General features: G+C 52.5%; 1 protein-coding gene across 22 annotated transcripts in view; it reads right to left on the bottom strand.

Annotated features, from left to right (window-relative positions):
- The window catches only part of CELF4 (CUGBP Elav-like family member 4), a 307,083-nt gene that overhangs the window by 27,778 nt on the left and 253,582 nt on the right, over positions 1–25,723 (bottom strand). For 9 of the 22 annotated variants that reach the window (XM_012802079.2, XM_023510228.1, XM_023510229.1 and 6 more), the window contains exons 4-7: positions 3,093–3,218; positions 2,719–2,798; positions 2,193–2,336; positions 885–1,032 (exon numbers count right to left, since the gene is read on the bottom strand). In XM_012802079.2, the coding sequence (XP_012657533.1) occupies positions 885–1,032; positions 2,193–2,336; positions 2,719–2,798; positions 3,093–3,218 (498 nt within the window). Of the gene's footprint in view, positions 1–884; positions 1,033–2,192; positions 2,337–2,718; positions 2,799–3,092; positions 3,222–25,723 lie in introns of all 22 variants that reach the window. The other 13 variants (XM_023510227.1, XM_023510233.1, XM_003784735.3 and 10 more) reach the window with 3 other exon arrangements.

Here is a 25,723-nt window from a genome sequence, read left to right as displayed (position 1 = left end):
TGGACTGGACAATAGCCAAACTCCAATCAAAACATGCTTTGTGAGCTGGGTTATTTCCAAGCCACTGTCCCTTGATAACTCTTGTGGTTTTCTCTGGCTTGTTTTGTAGTTGTCTTAGAAACAGCCCCAGGTTGGGTTAAAGAGAAATGGCGGACTGTGTGTGTGTGTGGAGGGGGGAGAGGAGGGTTCCTTCTGTGCTTGGCCAGAGAACAAACAAGGACACAGTAAGGCTGGGGCTCTTCTCTTCCAGACCTCAAAGGGAGATATTTTCATCTCAATTTCTTTCTAGATATCTATTGTTAATACAGATCAAGATGAATTGTTTTCTTTTCTTTCTTTCTTTTTTTGAGACAGAGTCTCACTTGTCACCCTTGGGAAAGTACCGCAGTGTCACAGCAACCTCAAGTGATCCTTTTGCCTCAGCCTCTTGAGTAGCTGGTACTACAGGTGCCTGCCACAGTGCCCAGCTATTTTTAGAGACATAGAGACAGGGTCTCACTCTTGCTCAGGCTGGTCTTGAACCCGTGAGCTCAGGCAGTCCACCTGCCTCAGCCTCCCAGCGTGCTAGGATTACAGGCATGAGCCACTGTGTCTGGCCTATGATGAACTATTTTCTGATACAGCTAAGCAACTTGAATGAAATTCTTGGCACAATGAAATCATATCATGGACTAGATGGGGACCACATCTTAGTTTTTCTTGGGTCCCCAAGGGTTTTCAAATGTAATTTTTGATATAAACTGCCAGAAGACAGGGCCTGCCTGAGTCCTGACATTATGTGCTCTTGCCACAGGATGGCCAATTGGTAGCCAAATTTAGGTCCTAGCCTGAGCCTACCTGCTCTTCCATCAGGCCAGGCTCTCTGTTAGTAACTGATGGCTCACCTGAGGTTGGGGTCATAGGTGCGGCCGCCAGGCCATTCATGTTGAGGGCTGCCATCTGCTGCATCTGGGCGGCAGCGAAGGCAGCCATGGGATTCAGGTAACCGCCCTGGGCGACTGACGCCATGAGGGCTGCTTGCTGCTGCATCAGCTGGGGCAGAAAGAGTGGAAAAAATATCACGTGCTTCCAGAAGGGCATCCCCGCCAAACAGGGAGCTCTGCTCCTGGAGACTAACCTCCTGGGCCTTGAGTTCCCAGGGAGCCCAGACCATCTCCCAGCCACCACTCAAGAGAGCTCTAATGCTTCCCCATTCCTGCCCTGGTTCTCAGTAGCTAGTAGAGGCCACCTCCCTGAGAGAAGGTTGTACTCAAAAGTAACGGTAGGGTCTTTGGGATTCTAAAGTTGATGTAGAGGGTGAGGCAGGGGACTGGCTGCATGCGAGCTGATCCATCCTGGGTCAAACCTGTTGTCTGAGAGGATATGACACCCAAAGTGCTAGAGACAAGTTGGATGAGCCTCCATAGAAGTAATTTAGTACAGACTGTCCTGTACTCCCAACTGGCCTTAATTGGGAGTCTGTAGAAGTGACAGGAGAATCATGAATAGAATCTCAGGCACCCCAATGTCATTACAAAGGTGACTAGGGATAGAGGGGAGGCTGTTGAAAGTAGCCACAGCTGGATGTCACTGAGGAAATGAGGTGAACTTGTAATTTCAGAAGTGGAACCCTGGCCTACCTCAATGCCACCCATCTAGGGGTTGTAGTTGCAAGTCTGGAGGCAGTTCAGGGAGATGCTGGCAGAATGGACCCCAGTTGGAAAAAAGACACTGGTGGGCCAGAGGCCTGAGGCAGGGTGTGGGGGAACTGCAGAGGAAGTATGGGTGTGGAGAGATTAGGGGTACCACAGGACCCCTGCCAGGAGTTACCAGAGGTCCAAAGATACTCATCCGTGAGTGGGGGTGGGGTGGTGACAACCAAACTCTTGAACCTCCCTCTTCCCCTCTGTGCTTCTTGGAGCTCAACACTGATTTGCCTGGGAACAAGGCACATGGGCAACCCAGCTTGTCCTGCTCAGGGGCCTAGCTACACCGCTTAGAAACAAGACAGCAACCCACCTCCTCCTAAAAGCCACTCCTAACGGGACCAGCATTCTCTTAACCCCTTCTCAGGTTGCACTCCCTGGGTTGACTCCTCCTGGTTCTTTCTCATTTCCGAGGGCAGGAACAGTATTTCCAGTTAGGTAACTGTACTCCCTGAGGCTCCCAGGAGAGTGATCCCTGTACCACTGCCCATCCACGCCCCCACTTACTGCCTGAGCGTAGGCGCCGTAGGCTCCGAATGGGATGGCCATGGGGTTGAACATGCCCATCTGGCCAGCCATCTGCTGCATTCGTCGCATGGTGCGCTCCTTGTCAGTGTCCGCAAACTTGACCACCAGACTGGATGAGGCTCCCTGCAGCCGGAGCAGGTCGTGAGACTCACCTGCCCCAGAGTCTCCACTCACAGCTGTCGTTGGCCCTGGCCTGGCCCCACCCTACCCTCCCTGGAGAGTGCTATGGCTGTGGGTGAGTGCTGGCTCATAGGTATGAGGTCGTAACCCCACCGCGGGTTCTATCTAGGTGACCTCCGGCCAGTTCTTTAATGTTTCTGGGGCTCAGCGTCCTTGTTTGAGAAACGAGGATAAGGATGCTTTCCTGTCTCATGAGACTATGAGAGCGGCACGCTTTTTGGCACGGTGTGGACGGCGCCGTCAGCTGGCGGCTGGCGGTGCCCAGCAGTGTGGGGAATGGGGTGTCGCCTCTGTGCCTGTTCCCGCCCCAAGAGGCCGCACTCACCGGCATCGTCTGGCTGCCGTGGAGAGCGTTGATGGCGGCTTGCGCCTCCGCATGGGAGGAGTACTTCACAAAGGCGCACCCTGGGGGGGACGGGAGAGGCTGAGCCACCGCCCCAGGACCCAGCGGAAGGCCAGAGGGAGAGCTGGGACTCAGAGGCAGGGCAAGGGAGGGGCCGAGGGGGAGAGGGCACATCCCAGATGAACGCAGAATGGATGAGACACACAGAGAGACACCAAGAAACGCAGAGACCGAGACGGAAAGGCCTGGACAGGCCCTAGACTTAAAGGCAGCCGAGCCTCCCACCGTCTCGTCCCTTCGGAGCACCTTCCCAGGCTCGCCCGGCTCAGGCCGGCGGCCCGCCCCGCCCCTCGCACCCTTGCTGTTGCCGTCGGGCCCGCGCAGGATGGTGCACTCTTCGATGTTCCCGAAGGCCTCGAAGAGGCGGCGCACATCGTCCTCGGACTGTTGCTTGTTGAGCATACCCACGAAGAGTTTTCTATCTTCTGGAACAAAATTAGGAGATGCTTACCCGGGTCAGGGGCCGGGCGGCGCGGGACTGAGCCCGCGGGTAGCCCGGCACCGCAGAGGGGGAGGGCAACGTTGAGGGAGGAGGAGCGGGGCTGCAGGCGGGGCGGGGCTCGGAGCCGAGGGGGCGGGGTGGGGAGAGGGCGGGGCAGGGTGAGAGAAAGAGAGAAAGAGAGAGAGAGAGAGGAGAGGGGGTGGGGCGGGGCTGTGGGAATAGGCAGGAGAGGACCGGGAGCACGAAGTCCAAGGGAGAAGTGGGGGAGCAGGGGCTTTCAAGCGGAAGCTGGACTGCAGCGACTCGGCCTCCTCCTGCCTAGAGGGCAGGCTGCACTCTGAGGAGCAAAGTCCCTGCGCCGGCCCCTCACCTGGGGCAGCCCTGGGATCCCCTTCCACCCTCCTTAGATATTGTTAACATAGTGTCTTCCTTAGGTGTCCAAATGAGTCACCGCTGGCAAGTCTGCCAAGGCACCTTTGCATATGCTGTTCCCCCTGCCTGGGTTCACAAGGCTTAGCCCTTCTCTTGCAGGACTCAGGTTATATGTTGCCTCCTCACCAATGCCCCTTGTTCCCCTCTCATTTATTCTCTATCTCATATGCCATTCCTATAACTGAGATTTCAGACTGCTTTGCAGGTGTAGTTGGTTTAAGTTCACCTCCTCTGCGTATGCTCCCTGGGGAAAGAGAGCAGGCCTCCCTGCTGAAGCATCAGGCCTGGTGCCTAGTAGACTCTCACTACAGTTACAGAATGAATGGGAAGGAATGAATGCATGCCCCTTGCTATTCTCAGGGCACACATGTGTTTACCTCTGTCTGGATGACCCCTCCTGGGTCTGCCCCTTACTATTTGTTCATGCTGCAAAATTCAGCCCTTGACACTTAAGGACTGGTCCTGAAGTTACCTCTGCAGCCCCACACACCTGTGGTGAGTATCGAGTGGCCTGCTGACCCCACTCGGTTGTGAGCTCAGGGTGACAGGTGTCGCATTGGGCTGCGTGAACCCATATCAGCTTGTGAATGACTGCAGAAGGGTCCTCCAATTCATGTGTGCTTACTTCAGTGGGCTTTTCTCTCCTGTTCCTGGGAGTTGGGGTCATATTCCTTCCCCTTATTTCTCAGGGGGGCTTGTGACTTCTCTAACAAATAAAGAATGCAAATGGCACTAGATACAGGAAAAAGAATTGGAAACAAAGAGCAGGGAGAAGAAGAGGGATGAGTGGAAAGAGGACAGAGACCCAGAGAATGATGGGGGAGTCCTTTTGTTTGACTCCTGGGGACAACAACAATTTACTTGAAGTGAAATGGGAGCTTTACTCCTTTAGTGGAGTAATTGAAACTCTTTTTTCCAGACAGTGCCTCTCCTGACGTCTGAATGCATCCTTTATTATCATTATGACAGCTTTCTGATTGCATTAAAATTCATCCACACATGCCTTTCTATCCAGCCACTTCCCTTTTGCCAGATTTTTTTTTTTTTTTTGCTAATTCCTTCTCCCCCTTCCCTGCAATCTCCTTTCACTCAGCAGTTCTCAGTGGTACATCTGAGCCCCCCTGGGGGCTTTTCTAAATGTATAGGGAGCCCAGGCTCCCCACTTCCTGCCCAGGGAAATTATAGCTAGTCTTACCTTTCTGGAAGAAACCAAAGAAACCTCCTAGCTCCAAACTCACTTTCTCCAGATAGCCTGAGATGGAACCCACTCAACTCGGTTTGTTTCTAAGACCCCCAACTATGTTCAGTCTGTACCCCCTTCACATTCCGGGAAGTGTGGTTACCATGTGGGTGAGTCTAAGGCTTGTCGTTCAGACCAGGGGCTGGAGGGACTCTGAGTTTGCAGGTAGATCTGTTCTGGGCCAGGCCCAGCTCTCCTGCTTCACACCTCAGTTTTGTAGGTCTATAAAATGGGTGTACTTATGCTTCCTCTCATGGGGAAGTTGTTATGATTTCAAGAGCTGCTGCAGAGACAGTGCCTGGCAAGCAGAAATAGCAATGGTGATGACCACTACTTGGGTTTCTCTATGCAAGACGAAGAGGAAATGGCACTGTTAACCCTTGGTTTGCTCATCCCTGAATTGGCCTGGAGGGCCGTCCCTGCAGTGAGGGCCCAGAGCAACGTGAGGCTGGCATTGGGAACCCAGCTCAGGTCAGGGCACCATGTTGTGCCCACCTTCCCATTCCCAGGGGTAAGCCTGGTGCACAGGCAAACTTTGGTGTCAGGTGGCACAGGCCATAGCAGAGACCTGGAGGAAGTGCAGATAACCTGTATCTCCCCACCCTCGGGTCTTCACCCGAGCTGCTCCTGGTCCAGGGGCAGAGCAAGTTCGCGCAATCACTCAAAGCCTGTTCTCTGAGCCCCTTCTTTGTGCCAGACAGTGCTCAAGCACTGCTTCTACAGCAGTGAATGAGGGAGGCGATGCCACTCACTGGAGCAGACATCCAGATGGAGAGACGGGCCATCCACAATAAACAAGTCTCCAAACATGACAAGGGCCAGCAGGGTTGTCACACAGTGGACTGGTGTGTCTTCCTGTGGGAGAACAAGGCCACAGAGTAGCAGATCTGGGAAGGACCCAAGGTAACTCTGAGGGTCCCAAGCTCTTCCAGATGAGGACTGGGGCAGAGATGGAACTCCAGGGTCCACAGTAGGCCCATAGCTAGGGTCTTGACTGAACTCAGCCTCTTGAGCTTTTCCTGACTTGTTGATCCCATAGCCCTTGCTGCTGCTCTCTGTGCTTTTAAAATGTGCCTGTGTCTGGACTTTGAGGAAGCCCTTGGGGTTCTGGGACACAGGAGTGTGGCTCCTCAGAACGTCTGAGCAACAGAAGGTGGGTACTTGTCCGAGCTCTGCCTTGACCCAGTGAGGGAGCTCAGCACTTTGTGATCAGTATCCAATCATGGGAGAGTGGGTAGAGTACACTTGCCAGCCCACCCCCACCAGAATCTGGGACTGGAAGAAGCCAATAATAGCGTGCATGGGAGAAATACATCAAGTGAAGGTGTTTACAACCATATCATGAGGGGCTGGGCCAGAGAACTTGACATACTTTGGGTCTACCTTCTGATTGCCCCTTCAGCAAACATTCATTAAACACTTACTACATGCCTGGGACTTGGCTACACAGAGGATCTGAGATGAGTTTTGGGAGCCCTTCTGGGTTTCTTCTTTCAATGGGTTGCAGGTTGTGCATGGCTCTGAGATCCCTGGAGAATCCTAAATCTTTGATCTATGGTCCCCAGAGCCTCTGCCATGGAGCCCCCTGTGCGAGAGAGAACAGACAGGCCTGGTGGCCACATCATAGCTGTAGGCTGCCAGCTGGAAGAGTCAGGTGGGGAAGTGGGAGAGGCTATACCCTGAAGGCCTCCAGGAGGAGAGGGACTGGAGTTCTGATGTGCAGGGGACAGATGTGGGGCTCCAAGCCCACACCAAAATTTGAGCAAAGCAGAGAGGTAGAGGGCCCCCTTTGGCTGCCCTTTTCACCTTTCCCCAAGTGCTCCTTAACTGTGGCAAGGCTTGCAAGAGCAAGACCCTTAGAAACCTTATCTTTGTTTTTCCATCGGCCTCTGGTCTGCTCTCCATCTCCCCAATATTTATATATATGTATATATATATCTCCCATTCCTCTGGTCTCAGGAATCATTTTTATTTTCCTAGAATCCCAATCTAATACTGAGCTTTGATTCCACAACCTACCAAAAAAAAACCTACAAAAATCCAGTGGAGTTGGTTGCCAGAATCACCTGCTTCTTCACATCCCTGTCTCTCCCCCCACCCCCATGAAAGGAAATAAGAGACCATTCACTTCAGGGTTCAGGGTGTCAGGGGAGAAGGGAACTCAGGCAGGAAAGATCTGCATTTTAAAAGGAGAGACCCCCAACTAGGGAAGTAATGCCCCTGTAGTGGCAGCTCAGGATTAGGACAGGCTGTGCCATAACCACCGCCCCACCTGTGTCACAAGGAACATTGTGCTGGCCATGAAGGCTGAGTGGACCTCTGACAGGGAGGACGCCGGTGATAGCAGAGTGCCACTTGACTTGCCAAATGCCAGCGTCCTGGTGCTAATGCTCAAATTCCGGTTTAATTTTCAAAATTTGATTCGCTCATTACCATCGGCATTAAACCATATTTCTTGCTTAAGGATAGACGGCTGCAGGGGCACTTCAGGCTAGTGTTCAGATGGTTAATGCCTTTTATTACCACAATAGACTTTTACTATTCTCTTCCCTTCTGCTGCAGAAGGAGGGTTGTGGGGCCTCTGACTGGGGAGAACCCTGGGGCCAAGGCCAGGCTGGGGAATCCAGGATTGCAAGGTCTGTGGCTGGGGGGGTAGGGTGGGAGATGCTGGTGGTGGATCTGGACATTCAAGGGCAACAGCTTGGGGGTGGAGAGGAAATGCCTCAGGACAATAGAGCCTTTGGTCCTGGGAGGAGGGCCCAGGCAAGAGCCCAGAAACCAGACACTCCTAGGAATCTGCCCTTCCCTCCAACTGCCGGAACAGAGCCTAAAGCCCTGAGCGGGTCTCTGCCTACTGCAGAGTTAGGGTTCCCCCCCACGCCCCTGCCCAGGGTGCCTCCAGGATCCCAAAATTCTCTCTTTTCCCTGGAGATGACCTTGGTACCCTAGGGCCCACAGGCAGTGAGTCCAAGGGTGAAGGACATGTTCCTTCTCACCAAGTTCACCTGTGGATCAGGGAGAATTTGAGTAGGAAGAGACAGGAGGGTTGGTTGGGTAAGGCTGCCTGACAAATCCTTTACAACCTTAGGCAAGGCATAGATCCTCCCTGGGAGGGTCTGTGTGAGGATTAACCGAGTTGAAATGCATGAGGTTTTCAGTACAGCGCCTGACTCAGAGTAAGTGCTCAATAATCGCTGGTTATTGTGACTGTTATAGCCATTACTGCTGCCCACCCATAGGATGCCAGCTGGCAGATGTCAATGCCCACCCCACCCTGGGGGTGCATAAAGGACCCCTAGGGGCATTGACTGAGCAAAGCTCTGCCAGCCCAGGCCAATCTGAGAAGCCAGCTGCATTTCAGGGACCACCTAGATGCTCCCCAGCCTTCTCAAGATGTACATCTGGATTGAGCTGAAATAAGAGACATGTCCCCCAAAGCTACACTGAGCTTCTCTATATGCTACTTCCCTAAATGCTGCCAATCCAGACTAGTCAAGCACCCATGTGTCCTAAGAGACAAGCAGGAATCAAACTGATTCATCTGAATGTGTATCTGCACAATTTTGAGAGCAGCAGGAGGCTGGAGTGCCCTCCAACCCCCCCACTTGACTTTCTTCAACCAGCTCTGCCTTCCAGACATTCCTCCTCCTTTCCTCTGTGGTTGGAGCTACCCAGGCATGACAGTCACCTTCTCACTGCCTCCCAGTACTGACGCCCATCCACGCTCTCCACAGGGCAGCCAGAGGGGGCAGTAAATCCAGGGCAGACCCTGTCTCCCCCCTGCTGAGACCCCACCGGGCCTGCAAGGCTCCCCACGCTCCACTGTCCCCCACCCCTTCTCAGTGAGTTAGGCGTCACGTCTGTTCCATTTGCTGCCACATGCCAAGCGCCTAAAGGGCATGGCAGGTAGATGATCAAGAAAGATTTGTTGCCACGAACAAATGAACCCAGGTGCTCAGCAAGTACTGGGGTGGGATGACTATGGGTCTGGTGTGATGGGGCAGGGCATGGGGTGCTGACCTCTGGACCCCTTGGATGGTAAGAAGCGAGTATGTCCTGTGTGTTCAGAGAGCAGCGGGCATTGGTCACGGTGTCTGGAGTGATGAGCCCTATGGGATGGGTGGTCAAGAGGGATCTAAAAGGCTTGAGCTGGACTGTGAAGGATCCTCTGCCTAGTGGGAGAGGGAAGAGGCAGACGTCCTGGGTCAGGGGACATCATGTGCACAAGCAGGGAGTATGAAAGGGATATGGTAGGAGGGGGTGGTGAAGACACACACATGCACACAGATATCTGCCTCCTCTCCTTCCCCATCCTCCCTGAGCCAAGCACCTCCTCCAATACCCAGGGCCTGGACGCCAGCCTCTGACTTCTGGAAGCTGGGCTTGGGCCTTAGGCCCTGGGTCCATTCTCTTCACCTGTACCCATCACACTGCCTCCTAACTCATAGCACCCATGGGTACTTCTGCGACCCAACCAGACTCCTAGGCTCACCCAGTCTCCTTGTCACCCAGTTCCTACATGACAAGATCCTGCAGGACCCAATTCCCGCATCACATCACAGAACCTCTGCTGCCCTCAGCTAGCACCACCCTCAGCCCAGTTATCACCAACTCCCTCCCAGGGCCTGTGGTACCTTGCTCATGACTGCAGCTCTGACCCCCTCATTCTCATCAATAGTGAGAATCACAATGGTTCTTATTTATCCAAAGGTTGCTATGATCCAGACACAGAGATGAGCACTTTTTAGGTATAGCAGGTATTTTATTATTCCCACTATACAGTTAAGGAAACTGAGGCACAGAGAAGTATCTTTGCCAAGAATTCATGCCCTGTCACTAGCACAGCCAGGGTTCATACCCAGGTGGTCTGAGCTGAGCCGAGCTCTTGGGTCATCCTCTTTCTGGGAGGAAGATGGTGCTACTTGGAGTTCTCATGCTTTCTCTTTCCTCTCCACCCCTTCACCTGTGCACAGATTACTGGCAAAATGGCCAGTAACTACACTGCTTTGCAAGAGCTGTGGCTTCGGTGCAGAGCCAGAAGGGTGAATGAGTGAAGCACCCGTTCTCTGCTGCCCAGCCCTAAGGGAGCAGGCTCATTCCGGTACCTGGCTGTCCGGGGACCCTGGTTAAACCACACAGTCCCTCCCCAGACTAGCCCATCCCTCTGCCAAATCGCAGCCATCCTGAAGTCTCCTGGGAGGTAAGGAGGCAGAGCTATTTCTCTGTGAGTCTCCAGTCTTCCGCCCCCCCATACCCTCCCAGGAAAGAGTACTCCCTCCTTATCACACAGGAAGTCTGCCCTGATGGCAGAGTGACCTCTAACTGAAGTCCCCTCTCCATCCCCTCAAAGCCCCTCCCTGGCTCCTGGTGCCTGCCTTGGCAGAGATGTGGTTCCTGAGAAGGGGACTTGCAGGCGTGGCTCTGTACCTTCGGGGGCTTGCACCATGTTTGAGGACATAGAACTAGAACTTGGGGTCTGTTCCCACCCTCTGAGAGGCTACCAAAGGCTCCTTCACCCTCATCTCTTGCACTCTGAGAGGTGAGGGCTGGCATGGGGGACCCTGAGTTGGGCAGGAGCTGAGGCTGGGGTTGAGTACAGGTAGAGGATCCTGAAGGCCACAGTCACCCCCCTGCTGCCTCCTTCTCGGGCTCTCAGACCCTCGTACTGTGAGTGTGCATCAGTCCTCTTGGCAGGAGCCTGGGACATTGAGGTGGATCTATGTAGAAGTCACCTTTTGCTGGGGCAGTGGCGCACAGCCATCTCTCCAGGTAACTGATTATACATTTGATCTGCTACATTATCCTTACCAGGCGCACGGCACACAACAGACGGCCCCGGAGTTCTGTGGGGACTTCTCGGCAGCCGAACCCTGTTGTCTAATGGGGTTTCCGCTGGCGTCTGGCACACTCTTCTGCATTTCACCCATCACAGGATAATTTATAGCATAATGGGGCCTTTTTTTTCCTTTATATCATGCGGGAGCATAAATTATGGCCAGTTTGTCCTCGGCGCTCAAGGAGACAGACAAAGCAGGGCTTTATTCCAGCAAGGGGAGGGGGTTTTATGAGGGGGGGTGGGTCTGTCCACAGGAGAGGAGGGGCACGGAGGGGAGAGGTGAAGAGGAGAAAGAAGGAATGGTGTTAAAAACATCTCATTGACAGGGCAAAGAATCTACCCCAGGTGGCTACAAACGCTGGGAAAGAAATAAAAGACCCACTTAGAGCTGTTTGTCTCTATTAACCACAGGGCAGGGACTGTTAGACGCTCAACAGAGCTGCTGCCCTCAGGCCACCTGTGAATGACCGGGCCCCAGGCTGACCCTCACATAGGCCTCAGGTCCCCCCAGCTGTGGCCCAACTTGCCACAGGCTCACAGAGAGGGTGAGTGGTCACAGGTCTCCGTGTGGGCCTGACCACCCCCAAAGAAAGCACAGAACGTAGTGCCTGGAGCTGGGCAGGTTTCTTGCCCCTCTGACCCGTGGCCCATTTTCAATGTCGAGGGTGTGGTTTTGCTTGCTGTGGGGCAATGAAGGAGCCGGGCACCGGGCTGCTGCTCTTCTTACTTGCCCACACAGTGGGAGTCACACTAGAATTGAGAGTGGCTGGCCTGGAGGCTGCAGCAGGCAAGCCCCCTCCCCACTCCTGGACCCTGGGCCCAGGACTTCTGGTGATTCTGGGGTGGGGGTGTGGTCTTCAGAGGCCCCAGACCAGCCTCCTATAGTGCTGCCAAGGTGGGGAAGATGTTTGTTAATTATAGGCAGAGGTCCCATGGGCCTCCCTGCAGACCCAGGAGGCAGCCCAGAGCTGCAGTCTTGCCCTAGAGCACCAGAGGCTGCCCCTGCTGTCTCAGAACAGCCCTTCAGAAATTTATACAAAGTGTCTTGGATCTTATAAGATGGGGGTCTGCAGCCCCAGTTGCTATGGAAGTCACCTGGAGGCTTTCAAAAGCACAGACGCCTAGGGCTGGCCCTGTGATGGGAAGTTGAGTAACTGTTCTGGAGCCCAGGCATCAGCATTTTTGTTTTTGGTATTTGGAAGCTGCTCAGGTGATGCCAACATTTAGCCAGGGCTGGGAGGCTGTGACTGGTCTACTCCAGGATCTCTGGCCCTCTACTTGCCTGCATGACTTTAGACTGCAGGATTCCGGGCACTGTTAGAGCTGGGAGGAACAGCGACACTCACCTGGCCATCCCTCCTGTCCCTCATGGGAGTCACCCTGTAAAGATATTTTCCTAATTTTGGAAGGTGGAGAGAGGGGTCAGCATGAGGGTACCTCTTTGATGACCTTGCAAGCCCTCCCCCTCCTCCTCTTCTATCTACCAGGCCCATCCTGCTGAGTGGGGAGTCCCAGGCCCCTCATTCATCAGCCCTCTGCCCTCCTTCCTGTCCCACTTTGTTCCAGCCACCATAGCCCTCGTGTAGTCAGGCTGCCCACCTCCCAGAACTCAGACAGCCCATGCTTCAGGGCACGACAACAGACTCATGACTGATAATGGACCACGCATAGACATGGAGACGGATGGATGGTAGGCATGATTAATAGATGCTAGATATCCAGATTAAATGTTAGATGATAGATAAACAGATGAGAGAAAAATGATTGCAGAGAGCAGATAGGTTTATGATGGATGGCACAGAAATGGTGGTAGGTAAATGCAGAGGGCTGGATGGCCAAAACTGAGGACTTTGGATAATGGGTCTAAATGAAAAAAGTCAGAAAACCAGTCATGGCCACCCACTGCTGCTGGGATGCTGACTCTCAGAAGAGCAAGGAGCCCTGCTTTGCTCAAGACCTTCTCTTTCAACTCAGCTCCCTGAACCTCTGTGTTTCCCAATGGGTTTATGGTTAATGCAGATTGCAATTAGGCTGGTTTAAGTCATTTCCCTGAGCCTGCAGGCAGGCTGAGGTTGCCCTCCACCCCACACTGTACCTAAAGAGGACCTTCCTTCCTGCAGGAAGGACATCTCCTATACAGGTACATGCTCTTCAAAGGCCAAGGCCAGGGCCTCCAACCCCACAAAACAGGTTGGTTCTTGGAGTGTGGCAGGCTCAACTCAGCCCTGCGCTGAGATGACAGGCGTTGGGCCACATAACGTGCACAAAGATTCATTCATTCATTCTCAGTCAAGAATCATGCCTTCTGAGAGGACATCTCATCCTGAGCACTCACCATGGGCCACTGTTCAGAGCACCTTAACTTTATGAGGTGGGTACCACTGGTCCCTGTTCTACAGATGAGGAAACTGAGGCACAAGGAGTATTGGCAACTTGCTGGGGATCCCAGAGCTAATAAACAGTAGAGTCAGGTTTGAACCCAAGTGGTCTGACTCCCCATCACTCATTTGCATAAAGAAGGCAGCCCCTGCCCTGCTTGCCAGATGGGCGGTCAGAAGGCCCTGGTGGGCTGGGGAGAGCACACAGCTCCGGGCAGGGGAAAGGGCTCCGTGACTTGCAAGACATGATTATTTCTAATGACTGATGAGATTGTGAGGGCAGCGTCAGCTTTCTCAAGGGAACAAACTATTTTGAGGGGTGGCAGCAAATTAGCTTGGTATGTGGCTGGCATTTCTAATAGCAGAGGAGCCTATTCTCCTGTTCTTATCATTCAAGAGGGTCCCCTGAGGCCTTCAGGTTGGCAATATATAGTCACCACGAAGTTCAGTTTACAGCATGGAAGAAAAGGGGTGGTCACATTTCACAAACCTGCATTTTAGCTCTGGATTTGCCTTGGACCACTCCTATTACTCACCAGTCAGTCATGCAGTCAGTCAACAAACTATGTGCAAGTACTGTGTTAGAAGATAGAAGAAGTTGACCTGATCGTTAGGATGTTTCCAAGTTAGGGAACCTGGGCGGCTCAGCTGTGAAGGCTTGCGTGTGATGAGGCATCCCTGGTGTCTGAGGGGATAGGGTAGACGGAGTGAGCAGAGGAGTATGCCAGGGTGAAACGCCACCAAGGCTGAGGTCACAGGCCACTGAGGACAGGCTGCCCTGCCCCCTGCCTCGGGGGAGCAGTGGGGAAAAGGAAAGAGACTTGGGGATGGGAGCACAGAGGAGAGGATGGAGAGAGCTTTACTCAGCTCACGTGCCTGCTTGTGAGGAGCTGGAGAAAAGCAAGACGTGACCCTCCCACGAACAGTGCCTGACAAGCACTCTGTGTGGAGAGGGTGGTCTAGAGCAGAGGACGCAGGCGAGGGCCCCAGCTTGCTGGTTGGTGCACCCCAGCTAGCTCCTCACTGCCATCCCCTGTAGGCAGGTTTTACTTTGGGGGCAGGTGTCAGTGCCCTTTTGATGTCCTGACTGTCGTCGTGGTGCGAGCTTGCTGTCCTCACGCATTCTATCCCCTTCTCACCCCTATGCTTCAGTAGAACGCGATTAGTCCCCTCTGACAGTTGCTGACCGAGGCTCAGAGAGCCTAAGGAAGAGGCTTGGCTCACACAAGCCGAATGGTCTGGAGCCAGGTCTCTGACAGCCTTTCCTGCCTTCTCTGCTACATGAAAGAGGGAACAGAGCATTACTCAATGTGCCCGGAATCCTGTCTTTTGGGTTCTAAGTCTGGGGACTCAGCATTGCCCTCTTCAGGGAAGCTTTTGAGAGGTGGTGGCTCTTGTGTCTGACTTTGCCAGAAGAATGTCCTTTATGATGAAAATGACTTACTTGCCTGAGCTGTTAGGCGTCTAGGGTCTGGGAATGGAAAAGAAGATGTGGAGGAAGTGGCCAGCAGGGCAGGGCTGGGAGGGGCTGGATGGTGGGTGGCATTGGGGAGCCTGGTGTCAGTTATAATAATGGGGTGCACAGCAGGGACAGGGATGTCTAGGCAGTGGCAGGCATGGGCTATGCAGCTCCAGCAAGAAGCCACCTATCCCAGGTTTAAGAGGAAGAGGAGCAGGGGGAGGAGAGGGGAGGACAGAGTCTCAGTCTCGGCTGCCCCTTGGTGGCCAGCCCACCCTCCTCTTTTTCCAACACAGCAGCAGGATGGCCCTGGGCCACAGGGCCACCTGACCATGGATCCCAGTCACTCCACACTTTGCCTGCTGACTACATCAGAAATGCTTCATTTGTAGGTCTATGTGACTGTTTTTTTAATGCATATAGATGCTGTCATAATTTTAAAAATACAATTCCTTTTAAAAGCTCAGCTGAATTCAAGGTAGCTTTTTGTCGTTTTGCATTCTCTCAAACAATGGATACTCGAGTAGTACATCTGTCAAGGGGGGCTGATTAATTTTTTATGTTAGAAATGGCTCCTTAACCTTGGAATGTCTGAGAATGCTGACCCAAGAAGGGCAGTGAGAGCTTGGAGAGGAGAAATTGCCCCAGCAGAAACTCAACTTGGCCCCTCTCACTGGCAAGACCACACATCATCCATCCGAGGGGAGGATGAGGATTGTGGTGAGGGCGGCACAGACCACCTTGGACCTGGACCTGCAGTAAGCAGACTCTTCTCTGGGCCTGGTCTCTGCCTTTCTCTTAGTCTAACCCTCAAGCTCATCCTTTGATGCAGCCAAGATAATAGTAACCAGGAGAATGCAGACGACTGAGTGCTAACGGGTTTCAGTTAGTGACCGTGAGTCAGCATCTCTGTTGCTGTGATGACAAGAGCTCTGTCTTCTCTGGACTGGGAGAGCCCCATAGCCCAAGCTCGATGAGCACTGTGTGAGTGCATAGTGACAGTGACCCATGTATAATGGCATGGGTTTAGAGCTCAGCTTGGCAAGGAAGCCTGGACCCACTCATGCATCTCTTTCTACCCCATACTCTGGTGTGGTCAGGGTCTACCTTCAACAAAGATAAAATGAAAAAGCACCTTGGATTTAGTGGCTAGGGGCTTACATTTAGTTTCCCATTGGCTGTGACCAGCCCTGTGATGGGGGCAGGGAGCTGGGCCTGGTATCACCCAGCTGCAGATTGGGGTACTTAGGCCTACAGCAATGGGCTGACCTGAGGGTCTGGGTGGTGAGGCCATGAGCATTTACAATCCCTCTGAAGAACCGGCTGCTGCTTGCAGAGTGGTTCCCTCTACTCATTAACCTCTTCTGTCCACAATATTGAGGACAGAAGGTCCTTCCAGGTCTCCAGGGTCCACAGCTGTCCTAAAACATCTGATTTTGGCCAGCTCATCTCAGGACCCATAGTCATATCCAGCTTTCTTTCTACTCTGACAGAACTAATGGGTCCCTCATCCCAACACAGCAAGTCCTTATGCTCTCTGCTCTGGTCTGAATGTGTGTGTCCTCCCAAAATTCATATGTTGAAATTCTAATCCCAAAAGTCATAGTATTAAAAGCTGGGGCCTCTTCTTGAGGGCAGGGCCCTGTGAATGGGATTAGTGCCCTTATAAGACAGGCCCAAGGGAGCTTGTCTGTTCCTTTCCCACCATGTGAGTTTATAGTGCGAAGACGAGAAAACGGCCCTCACCAGATACCTGGTCTTGGGTTTTCCAGCCTCTAAGACTATGAGAAATATATTTGTGCAGTTGATAAGCTATCCAGTTCATGGCATTTTTGTTATGGCAGCCTGAACACTCCCACTGAATATCTTATTGATTCCACAGCACTAATGGTGGATACTGAGGCCATGAATTTTGCTTTTCAGGACAGTTGGGTTTTAACAAGGCCCTCCAAAGCCTTAATCCAAAAGGATGGAGGTTTATGGTGACACATCAGGCCCTCTGATGAGGGGTGGGGATAAGGAGACCTTCTTGGGACCCTCAAACCACCCCATGGAAGTGCCCAGGCATTCTGCCTCAGGAGGACCTGTGCTGGGAGGGGGCTTTCTGGGAGAACTTCCTCCTGCCTGGCCTTCCTCCCTGTCGCCGGAAGTGATCGCTGCAGGCCAAGTGCTTAGCACATCCCCCGGAAAGGAGGAAAGTTGCTGCAGTTATTAGTGGTGTCTAATGATATTTGCATAGATTAACAGACTTTAATGCAATCAGAAGGCCACAATCCCAAGGAAATAATGAAGAAATCCGTGACAGAGTTATAAAGTAACTAAGTCAATACAGTAATAACTTGATCCTGTGTTAGTAATAATTTCTTCTCCTGCTGTAAGGCGATTTTACAATGTGTACTGTTTCTGGACACTTTTATAAATTTCACCTTTGTTTGAGATAATTAATTAACAAAATAAAAAAATATACTGCTAGTATTTTATACAGTAAATTAGTCATTAGTCTAAGCTGTCAGCTTGTAATAGAACTTAGTAAGATGGATGTTCTAACTTCTCCTTGAATGGCCTGTCACCCTTTCACTGACAATCCTCAGGGTACACCTGGTGGTAGTGGCTCAGGTGGGCGTGAAGACCAGTAGAACCCCACAAAGGGTGTTTGGGGTGAGGGGAGAGGTGGCAGTTTAGCCATTGGCCCTCTGGGCTTGCAGGGACCCTGTGGAAACCTGCCTTCTCTGGCCCAGGTTTCCTGAAGACATGGTATTAGATTCCTGGGACTGCCATAATGTGGGACCATAAACTGGACAGCTTAAAGCAAAGCAAACCTGTTCTCCCATGGATCTGGAGGCTGGAAGTCAGAAATCAAGGTGTCAGCAGAGTCACCTTCTCTAAGGCTCGAGGGGAGGATCCTTCCTCTCCTTTTCCGGCATTCTGGTGTTTGCCAGCAATTCTTGGCTTTTTTTAGCTTGTAGCTCCAGCACTCCAATCTGTTTCCATCATCACATGACATTTTCCCTGAGTCTTCTGTGTGTATGTCTAAATTTCCTTCTTCTAAGGCCACCAATCATATTGGATTTAGGGCCTACCTTAATCAACATGACCTCATCTTAACCCGATCACATTTGCAAAGGCTCTATTTCCGTAAGGTCCTACTCACAGGTTGCAGGTGTGTATGAGTGAGGGGAGCACTATAGGCACTAAGGGCTGTGTGATCACTGCCCTTACTTCCCCAGGAAGGAGGGACCAGACCAAGTCACACAGCCTGCAGTGTGCCAGGTGGGCTGCCTGGCAGGAGGTGGCTATTGGAAATACATGGTTTCCTAAAAGGTTATCTGATGTTCTTGAGGGGACTGTGGAGCATCGAGGCCATTGAGCACTGGCCTGAAATGGCCAGCACCATTTCCTTCTATGGGCGTATGTCCTGGAGAAAGAGTTCATAGCTTCCATCAGATCCTGTGCCTAGGACTCCAAAGGGTGCTTATCTCCTTACCATGTAAAGCATGTGGGGGCCAGGGAGGGAGGGGTCACAGTAACAAACCAACTGACTAATCCACTAACAAAGAACTCCCAGACACCCAATTTTACGAAGTTTCCAGAAAACTTCCTAGCAGGGGTTGGGTTCCAGGAAGCTATTGAATCTCTGTACTTCTGTTGCGGTAGGGGTGGAAGGTGGGGGTAGCCCAGGCACTCCACAGTTCTGCATCTGGAGTGAGAATGTCACTGGGAAGATGTCTTTGGACTTTGAAGATATTATCCAGCATCTCATCCTCCAGGCCAGCCTTGGGTCATCAGCACATTTTTCAATCAGCGTCTATGTCCCCCCTACCCCTGCTAAGTCCTTGATAAAATGTTCAACAGGAGGTTACAGAGACAAAGGCTATAGCTCGGATGTCAGCAGGGACCTTTCTTCCTGCCTGCTCAGCTCTGAATTACTGGACAACTTTAGAATCTACCCCCAGTAGGTGATGGGATACCAGGTGAGACCCTGTCCTCCATGTATGCATGGGTACCCACGTACATACAAAACAGACACCCACCTCCCTTGCCTCAGCTCACTCTGGGTGATCCACAGTGCTCTCCATGTTACCATCATTTCCCCCCAAGGGCTCTTAAGCCACCAGTTTGCCATATTTATTCTAGAACTTTACCTGAAGTTGTCTTCCAGGTTGCCAGACTGTCCTGATTTTTGTAATCACCTGTTTCCCTTTTAAAAGAGTAGACCTTGTCTATGTCTGGGCTCCAGATGCCCCAAGGGTGACCCCAGCAGGCCTAAGAGCTGGTGTACATGTCTCCTTTGTCCACTAGGGCTGTGGCTCAGCTCGAGATACACCTTAATTTACAGGGCTTGCTTTGCTTTCCCTGCCTTATTTGGAGATTCATTTTCCCTTTATAATATTTATCTACATTTCCCATCCTAAAGACCAGTTTCTTTGCTGGAGAGGAAAGAGAGAAGTTAAACTCCTCTTTCTTTTCCTAGACATCAGTTTATGGCTTGTTTTCCAAGCAAATATAATTGGTGAGTCTCAAGCAAGAAGACATCCAGTACAGAACCTGTCTTCCTGGGCCATGGATGTGAACAGCGGGCCTCTTCCTGTGTCTGGGGCTGTGGTTTGAAGTTAGGGGGAGGCATTTCTCTGGGTTGTGCCTTACCTTTCTCCAGGAGGGGTGCCCTGAAAGCACTGCTCCCTGGAGTCTGTTCCAGATGTCAGCTCAGCCCATCCAGATCCAAGCCCCAGATCCACTGAAGGAGGAAGGTGGCAACAGCCCCACTTTTCGCCCATCGTTTTCCTCAAGGAGGCCATCCAGTGGCCACTAGTGCCCTGAGCCTGGTTCATGTTCTAGAAATCTAGTCTTGGAGGAACTTGAATCCAGTTTGGGATGGTGTGACTAATAGGCTACAAGGATTAAGCTTTGGGAGTAGATGAGGGGTTTCTTTATGAGAACATTATTCCTTGAATTCAGTGCTAGTGGACCCATGGAGGATGGTGCTGAATCCAAACACTGGCCTCGCTCAGAGGCCACTCCATGCCAACAGGGCTTAAAGGATGCTAGGGGCAGGGATGTTCTCCTGGGGGCTCACCAAAGGATTGTATCTATTTTTAGAATTCCTGCAAAATACTAGTCATCAGAAATGGTATTATTATTGTTATTTAACAGAGGAGGAGACTGAGGCACACGAAGAGGTTAAGAAGCTCACCACAGTCACATAGTTAGTGAGGGGTAGAACATGATCCTAACGCGCTCCCCAGCTGGAATTCTGGGGTGGGCCTCGGGAGTCCTCAGCATACAGCGTCAGAAGTGGGCCACGCAGTTGTCACCCTTTTCCCAGGGTTGATCTCTGTAGCACTGGGGTGTGGAATAGGAGCCAGGCTGGGGTCAGGGCCTGGGTCTGTCCTGGTTCATCTCCGATGAGCGGCATGGAGTGTGCCCATGATGTCACTTCTCTGGGCCCTTGCCTTTCTTGCACATGAGGAAGCATGAGAATGCTGTGCCCCACGCAACTTGGGGGAAGCCCTGCAAGGAACTCTAAAGCCCCCAGCATGTGCAGGAGCACCTCCTCTCCACCCTTTCCCTTCCCTCCTGCTATCTCCTTTCTTTCTCTCTCCCCTCCCCAAGACTCCCTGTTCTAGTCTCTTGGCACACCATGGGCATCCCTGCATCTTGGCTTTGCCATTCAGCTATCTTTTTTGTTTGTTTGTTTGTTTTTAATGTGTTGGGCGATCACATAATTTATTTCCTGAACTGAGACCCTCATTACTTTGAAAGAAAGCACTGCAGATAATTAGTCCAGGAACACAGGCAACTCTGGCCCCATCCTGGTGCCTTGGGACTTAGGGGCATCCTAGTTTCATTCTGTCACCCTCCTTCTGCTGGTGGCAATCTCCTCATCTTTAAAGTCTGTCTTATAGCCCCACCTGCTGCTCCAGCTCACATTCATGCCCCACCTAGGGGACAGTGTCTGACCCTGTCTCACCCATGGTCCAGTGTCATCCTCTGTTAGCTCCAGCTTCCTAAAGAACACTGTCAGACAGGGCAGAGGGATGGTTCTGGGGCTGGTAAGTCAGCAGAGAACAGCACTGGGGAGAGAGGTGGGAGGGACCCCGCCCCAAGGGTCAAATCAGGGAGCAGAATCTCCCCTCCAGCCTTTTCGCAGCCCTGGCCTTCTCTGGGCCAGGTGAGAAACACAGGGACTGAGAACAGCCTCTGCGAGCAGCTCAGGCCTACAGCCAGAAACCAATCAAAGACACACTATGTATCTTGGTGGGGGGGAAGAAGGAATAGGGTAGCCAGGGGAAACAGGAGGCCAGTGGAGAGGGCTGGATGGAGGGGAAAGTGTACATTTTCTTTCCCTCCCTCTCCTTTCTCTTGCCTGTCATGTTCAAGGCTACGCTGTGTGGTGGTGCACTGTGCGGTGAGGGTACTGGGAGACCCCTACCCACCCTCTGGTAATGGATCTTGAATCCCACTGCTAGAGCCTCATCCCTTTGGGTAAGCATTGTTGTCTGCTTAACTCTTTCAAAATGCAGAATAGCTCTATCCCAGTAGTCGACCTCCACCCTTTGGCATGTAGTCCTTTATCAGAGCAGCGCCTCCTTGGCAGCTGCCTGCAGCACTTGACAGGGTGAGGGACCATGTTCCCCAAATTCCCCAAGAAGGGGAATTAGCTGTTGAGTTAGCTGAGTCCTCCTACTTCAGGGGTGTACCTGGGATGTACCTTCCTTCTTATGTCTATTATTTAAAATGTAAAATTTACAAACAGTGAGATGCATAAATCTTAAGTGTTTAATAAGTTTTGACAAATGGGACATCCACACAACTATGATAATAGAGAACATTTCATCTCCCCGAAAGTGTCCTCACAAGCCTTTCCTGGCAGCATCTTAACCTCCTCAAAGGCACCCAGGACTCTGAACTTTCTTCACCATCGTTTCATTTTGCCTGTTCTAGAACTTTATATGTTACTCCGTTTGTGTGTGTCCGGCTCCGCTTGCCTGTGTGCTCTCTGTGAGATTCATCTGTGTTGCCTGGGCCATCCCAAGGCCCAGACACCAGGCCCTGTGCCCTCTGGCCCACAGAGGGGCTACCTGCTCCAGGAACTCAGAAGAGCCTGCTGGGTGTTTGGGAGGCAGGAGGTCCTTGGCCAGAGACGTGGCCACCAATAGTCCATGGTTCTACTGTCAACTGTTGTCCTTCTGTGGCCTGAGCTGGTTTTAGTTCCACAAATTGACTGTGTTATTTGAGGGATCTGCTAAAGTTAGGCCAGCATGCTGGAGACTGAACCCAGGGTCACAGGAGCCAAGGGGGCTGTGGCTGAGCCTTGGGGCCCGGGAACATCTTGAGAGTGTACAGAAAATGACCAAGGACATGCAATGCTCATTCCTCCAGGGAGGAGGACAATAGCTTCTCTCCATGACAGCACCCACCTTGATCCCAGCCACGTCTATCTCTCCTGCAGCCCTGCAGTGACCACTCAACTGTCCCCTGCATCCCCCTCTCTCTTAGCAGTCTGTCCCTCCACATCAGCCACAGTGAGACAGTGCACACTGCTGCTCTGCTCAAGCCCTGGTGGCTCTCTGTTTCACTCTGAATAAAATCCAGTCTTTAAAATGGTCTACAAGAGCCAATGGGATCTGCCCTATCTCTGCCACCCACCTGCTCTCTGTCCTCTCTAGCCACTAAGGTTCCACTCCAGCCACTCAGGGCCCTGTCCCGACCTGAAATACTGGCCAACCTGCTACAATCCTGGACTTCCATTGGGGTCTTGCTTACCTCCTGCCTCCCTGCCCAACTTGTAAGTCCCAGGAAGGCAGGGGGTGCCCAGCACTTAGCACAGGGCCTGGCAGACAGCTGTGCTCATTGACCTTTCATGGAATAATTAAATGAATGGACAAAAAGTTTCCTCAGTTTCCCAAAGGGGTCTGTGGCCCAGAAAAACCAAGAAGCTCTAGGCAGGACCAGAGCAGACAGGCCAGTGCCAGGCTAGGCAAAGAGGGCTGGAGACTGAGTCCCTCCCAGGCTCCCAAGAAGTCAGTTACTGAGACTTGGGGGGTGGCTGCCAGCAGCGTAGGCCAGAGAAGTCCCCATGGAGGGGCCCAAACCAGCACTCTGGGTTGGGAGTTCCTGAAAGCAGAGCATTTGGGTCTTTTGAACTCACTTGTTGCAAAGATTTTCTTGATTTATATGTTGGTTGACTTTAGCCATCCGTTGGAAGCGAGGAGTGAGAGGGAATGACCCACCCCCAGTTTTCCCACTCGGTCCCAGGACCCTGGTTGGGGGGACCAGAGGCCAGAAGGAAAACCTGGGGCAGGATGGAGCCTCAGACCACTTGGAGGGTCCCACACAGAGTGTCAGGGCTTGAGGGACACAGAAGGAGCCTGAGCCACAGGAGGAAGGTGAGAGGTGTTCTCGGGGGCTGGTGGCTGCGAGGAGCCTGTGCTGATGGCAGGAGGCAGGCATGTGGATTTGGCTGCTTCCCATGGTGGGAGCTGCTGCCTCAGCCCTCCCTGCGTGTCACTTAACGTTTGTGGTTAAGTATTTACAGATATGTTCCTATGGCAACTGAGGCCTCAAAGTTACTCTCACAATTCTGTTTTCTCAAATGTATTTCTCTGGCTGATTGCTCAGAGTTTTCTGGAAGCTGGCCAGGCTGAGTGAGTCACATTCCCTGCCCTGTGTTCCTGTGCTTTTTCCCCTCCCCCTCGGTCCTGCCTGCCTGGCCACCTCCACCCTCATCTCTGCTTCTCTGAAACAAGCTTCCGGAGTCCATCCTCCCGAATTCTGGGGCTTGGTCAGGGTGTCTCAAGACCTGCAGCTCTGAGCTCACACCTCTCCACCACCTGGATCCAGGAAACCTTCCCAGGTTCCCTGGGTCCCTACCCCCATTCTTCTCCTCAAGGTTCCTTAAAGGAGAGCTCTTCCCCTTCACTTCTGACCCTGATCCTTGGCCTGGAGGCTGGTACCCATATCCCTTGGTGTTGCACTTGTTCATTGATTGCTTGTTGTGTAAGATACTGCACTCTGGCATTTTCTTCTGGCACTACCTGTGTGGTCCCTGTCTTGGCCCTCAGCCATTCATTTCTGGGCCTGTGCTCTGGGCCCCATACTGTGGAAGGTAATGAGATAAAGAGAGAAACAAAGAGAGTCCCTGGTTGCATGGGGCTGGTCTTTAAGTGGGGAGAGGTGGATGATGTGTAAGAGAAAATCAGGGTGGTGATATGTGCTGTGAGTGAAATCACTCAAGGGCAGGTGGAGGAGCTGGGGCTGTTTCAGGTTGGCAGTCAGGACAGTCCCATGCAAGGGATACAGGAGCTGAGATGGGCAGAAGTGGTGTCTGGGCAGAGGCACCTGGCAGAGGGAACGGCTTGTGCTGAGGCTGGAGCAGGGGTGTGGGGGAACAGCCACAAGGCCAGGAGGCTAGAGCAAGGGATGGAGGGAGTCACCAGGCAGCAGGGCTCTGGCTATCCATCTGTGTGAGGATGATGGAAGTCTCTGACATAGCCATCAGTAGAGAACGCACTGTGGGCACAGACAGAAAGGGGACATTCATTGTCCAGGAGACAGAAGCAGCCCAGGGCAGTAGAGAGGAAGTACGGCCAGCAGATGAGTGAGGCTGTGGGGGCGAAGCCATCGGGCCTGCCTGAGTGATGTGGTCGGTGATGGCCAGAGAGTGAACCCTGTGTTCCTAGGAGGTCCTATCACCTGGCCAGAGGGAGGGGCCACTGACTGCAGCTGCTCCCACATGCCCTGTCCCTGCCTGGTTCCTCATCTCTATTTGCCACCACAAGAAGGCAGACCTGACACTACAAGAAGGCAGAGACAGAGGCATGGTTCACTGTGGTGACTGGTGCCCAGCACAGCATTCCCAGGCCAAGTAACTGAATCCCACAGCCCCAGAAGGAGCATTCCTGCAGCAGGAGATCCCTGCACAGTCCTGAAGACTGGCGTCTCACTCCATCTGACTTTGGGCAGGGGAGGGGCCTTTTCTGCTCTGGGCTGCCCTTCTCCCAGACTGAGCTCCTGAGTTGCCACTGTGTGTTGGACCCTGCTAACGGTCAGAAGGTGCTTGAGGGTATCTGCTTTGGGGTCAGAAGGCCTCCCTCTGTTAATAGCTCACTGAGTGGCTATATATTATAAGTGATGTAAGTCACTGCACTAAACTGATATTATCAAATATGATATTTATGATGTAGTATGGGAAACAATATCTTCTCTCACTCCTATACATCATGGATCATGTAGGTCTCTTTGGTGTGTGTGTGGTCCACCTGTCACCTTCTCCCTGCTCTGCTGCTCTCACCACCACTGTCACACCTCCAGTCTCCTGCTTGCTCTGGGCCTGGGCAGGGGGAAGAGGAGGTGGGTGGCTGTGCAGGGGTCACCCAACATTGTGACAAAATGAAAACTCAGGAGATCCCAAGGGTTGGCCAGCACTCACATTGTTTTGGTTGGCTTTGGAATGTATGTTGACTTTCACAGAGAACAATTTGGATACTTATGGGAATTTGGACCATTTTAGGAAAAGTCCCAAGAAGTCACTGGAAGAACATCTGAAGCCCATTGGCCACCACTCCCTGGCAGGGATGGAGGGAGCTACCTGCCCCGTGCATCTACTCCCCTTACTCCTGTCCTCTGCTGCCGCTGGACTGGCTGAGTCTCAGTGACTGGGTAGAGTGGGGCTTTCATCAGTATCGACACCCCTCTGAAGTGTGTCCCCTGAGGGGGCAAGAAGGTTTCACACCACCTCTGTCCCCATATCACTGCAGCAGGTATCTCCTCCTCCATTACTGTGCCCTTCATCACCCAGGGACAAGCTCACAGCCCCTGGAAGCCCCTTTGAGGAGAAGACAGGCTGCACAAAGGAAGGATTTGGCTCTGTCCATGTCTGAAGGTGCTGAGGTGACACAGGGTAACAGGTGTCCTGGAGGTGTGAGGGAGTCAGGACAGAGCCTGGGGAGGCTTCCAGGCGGGAGCTTCTACCCCCAGAGCCTGGGAAGGCTTCCATCACAACTTCCAAGGGCTGTGGGGGATGGAGAACCTGGGCCTGAAGCAAATCAGTGCTGGGGGTATATCCTTCTCCCAGACCCTCTGGTGTGAGCCTTCAGTGTGAGACTTCTGGAGAGCAGGACTTAGTGTAGGCAAGTGCCCC

This window comes from Otolemur garnettii, unplaced genomic scaffold, assembly GCF_000181295.1.
Source record: "Otolemur garnettii isolate 467f Iridium unplaced genomic scaffold, OtoGar3 scaffold00012, whole genome shotgun sequence".
NCBI lineage: Eukaryota > Metazoa > Chordata > Mammalia > Primates > Galagidae > Otolemur > Otolemur garnettii.
This window is presented reverse-complemented; position numbering and strand designations above follow the sequence as displayed.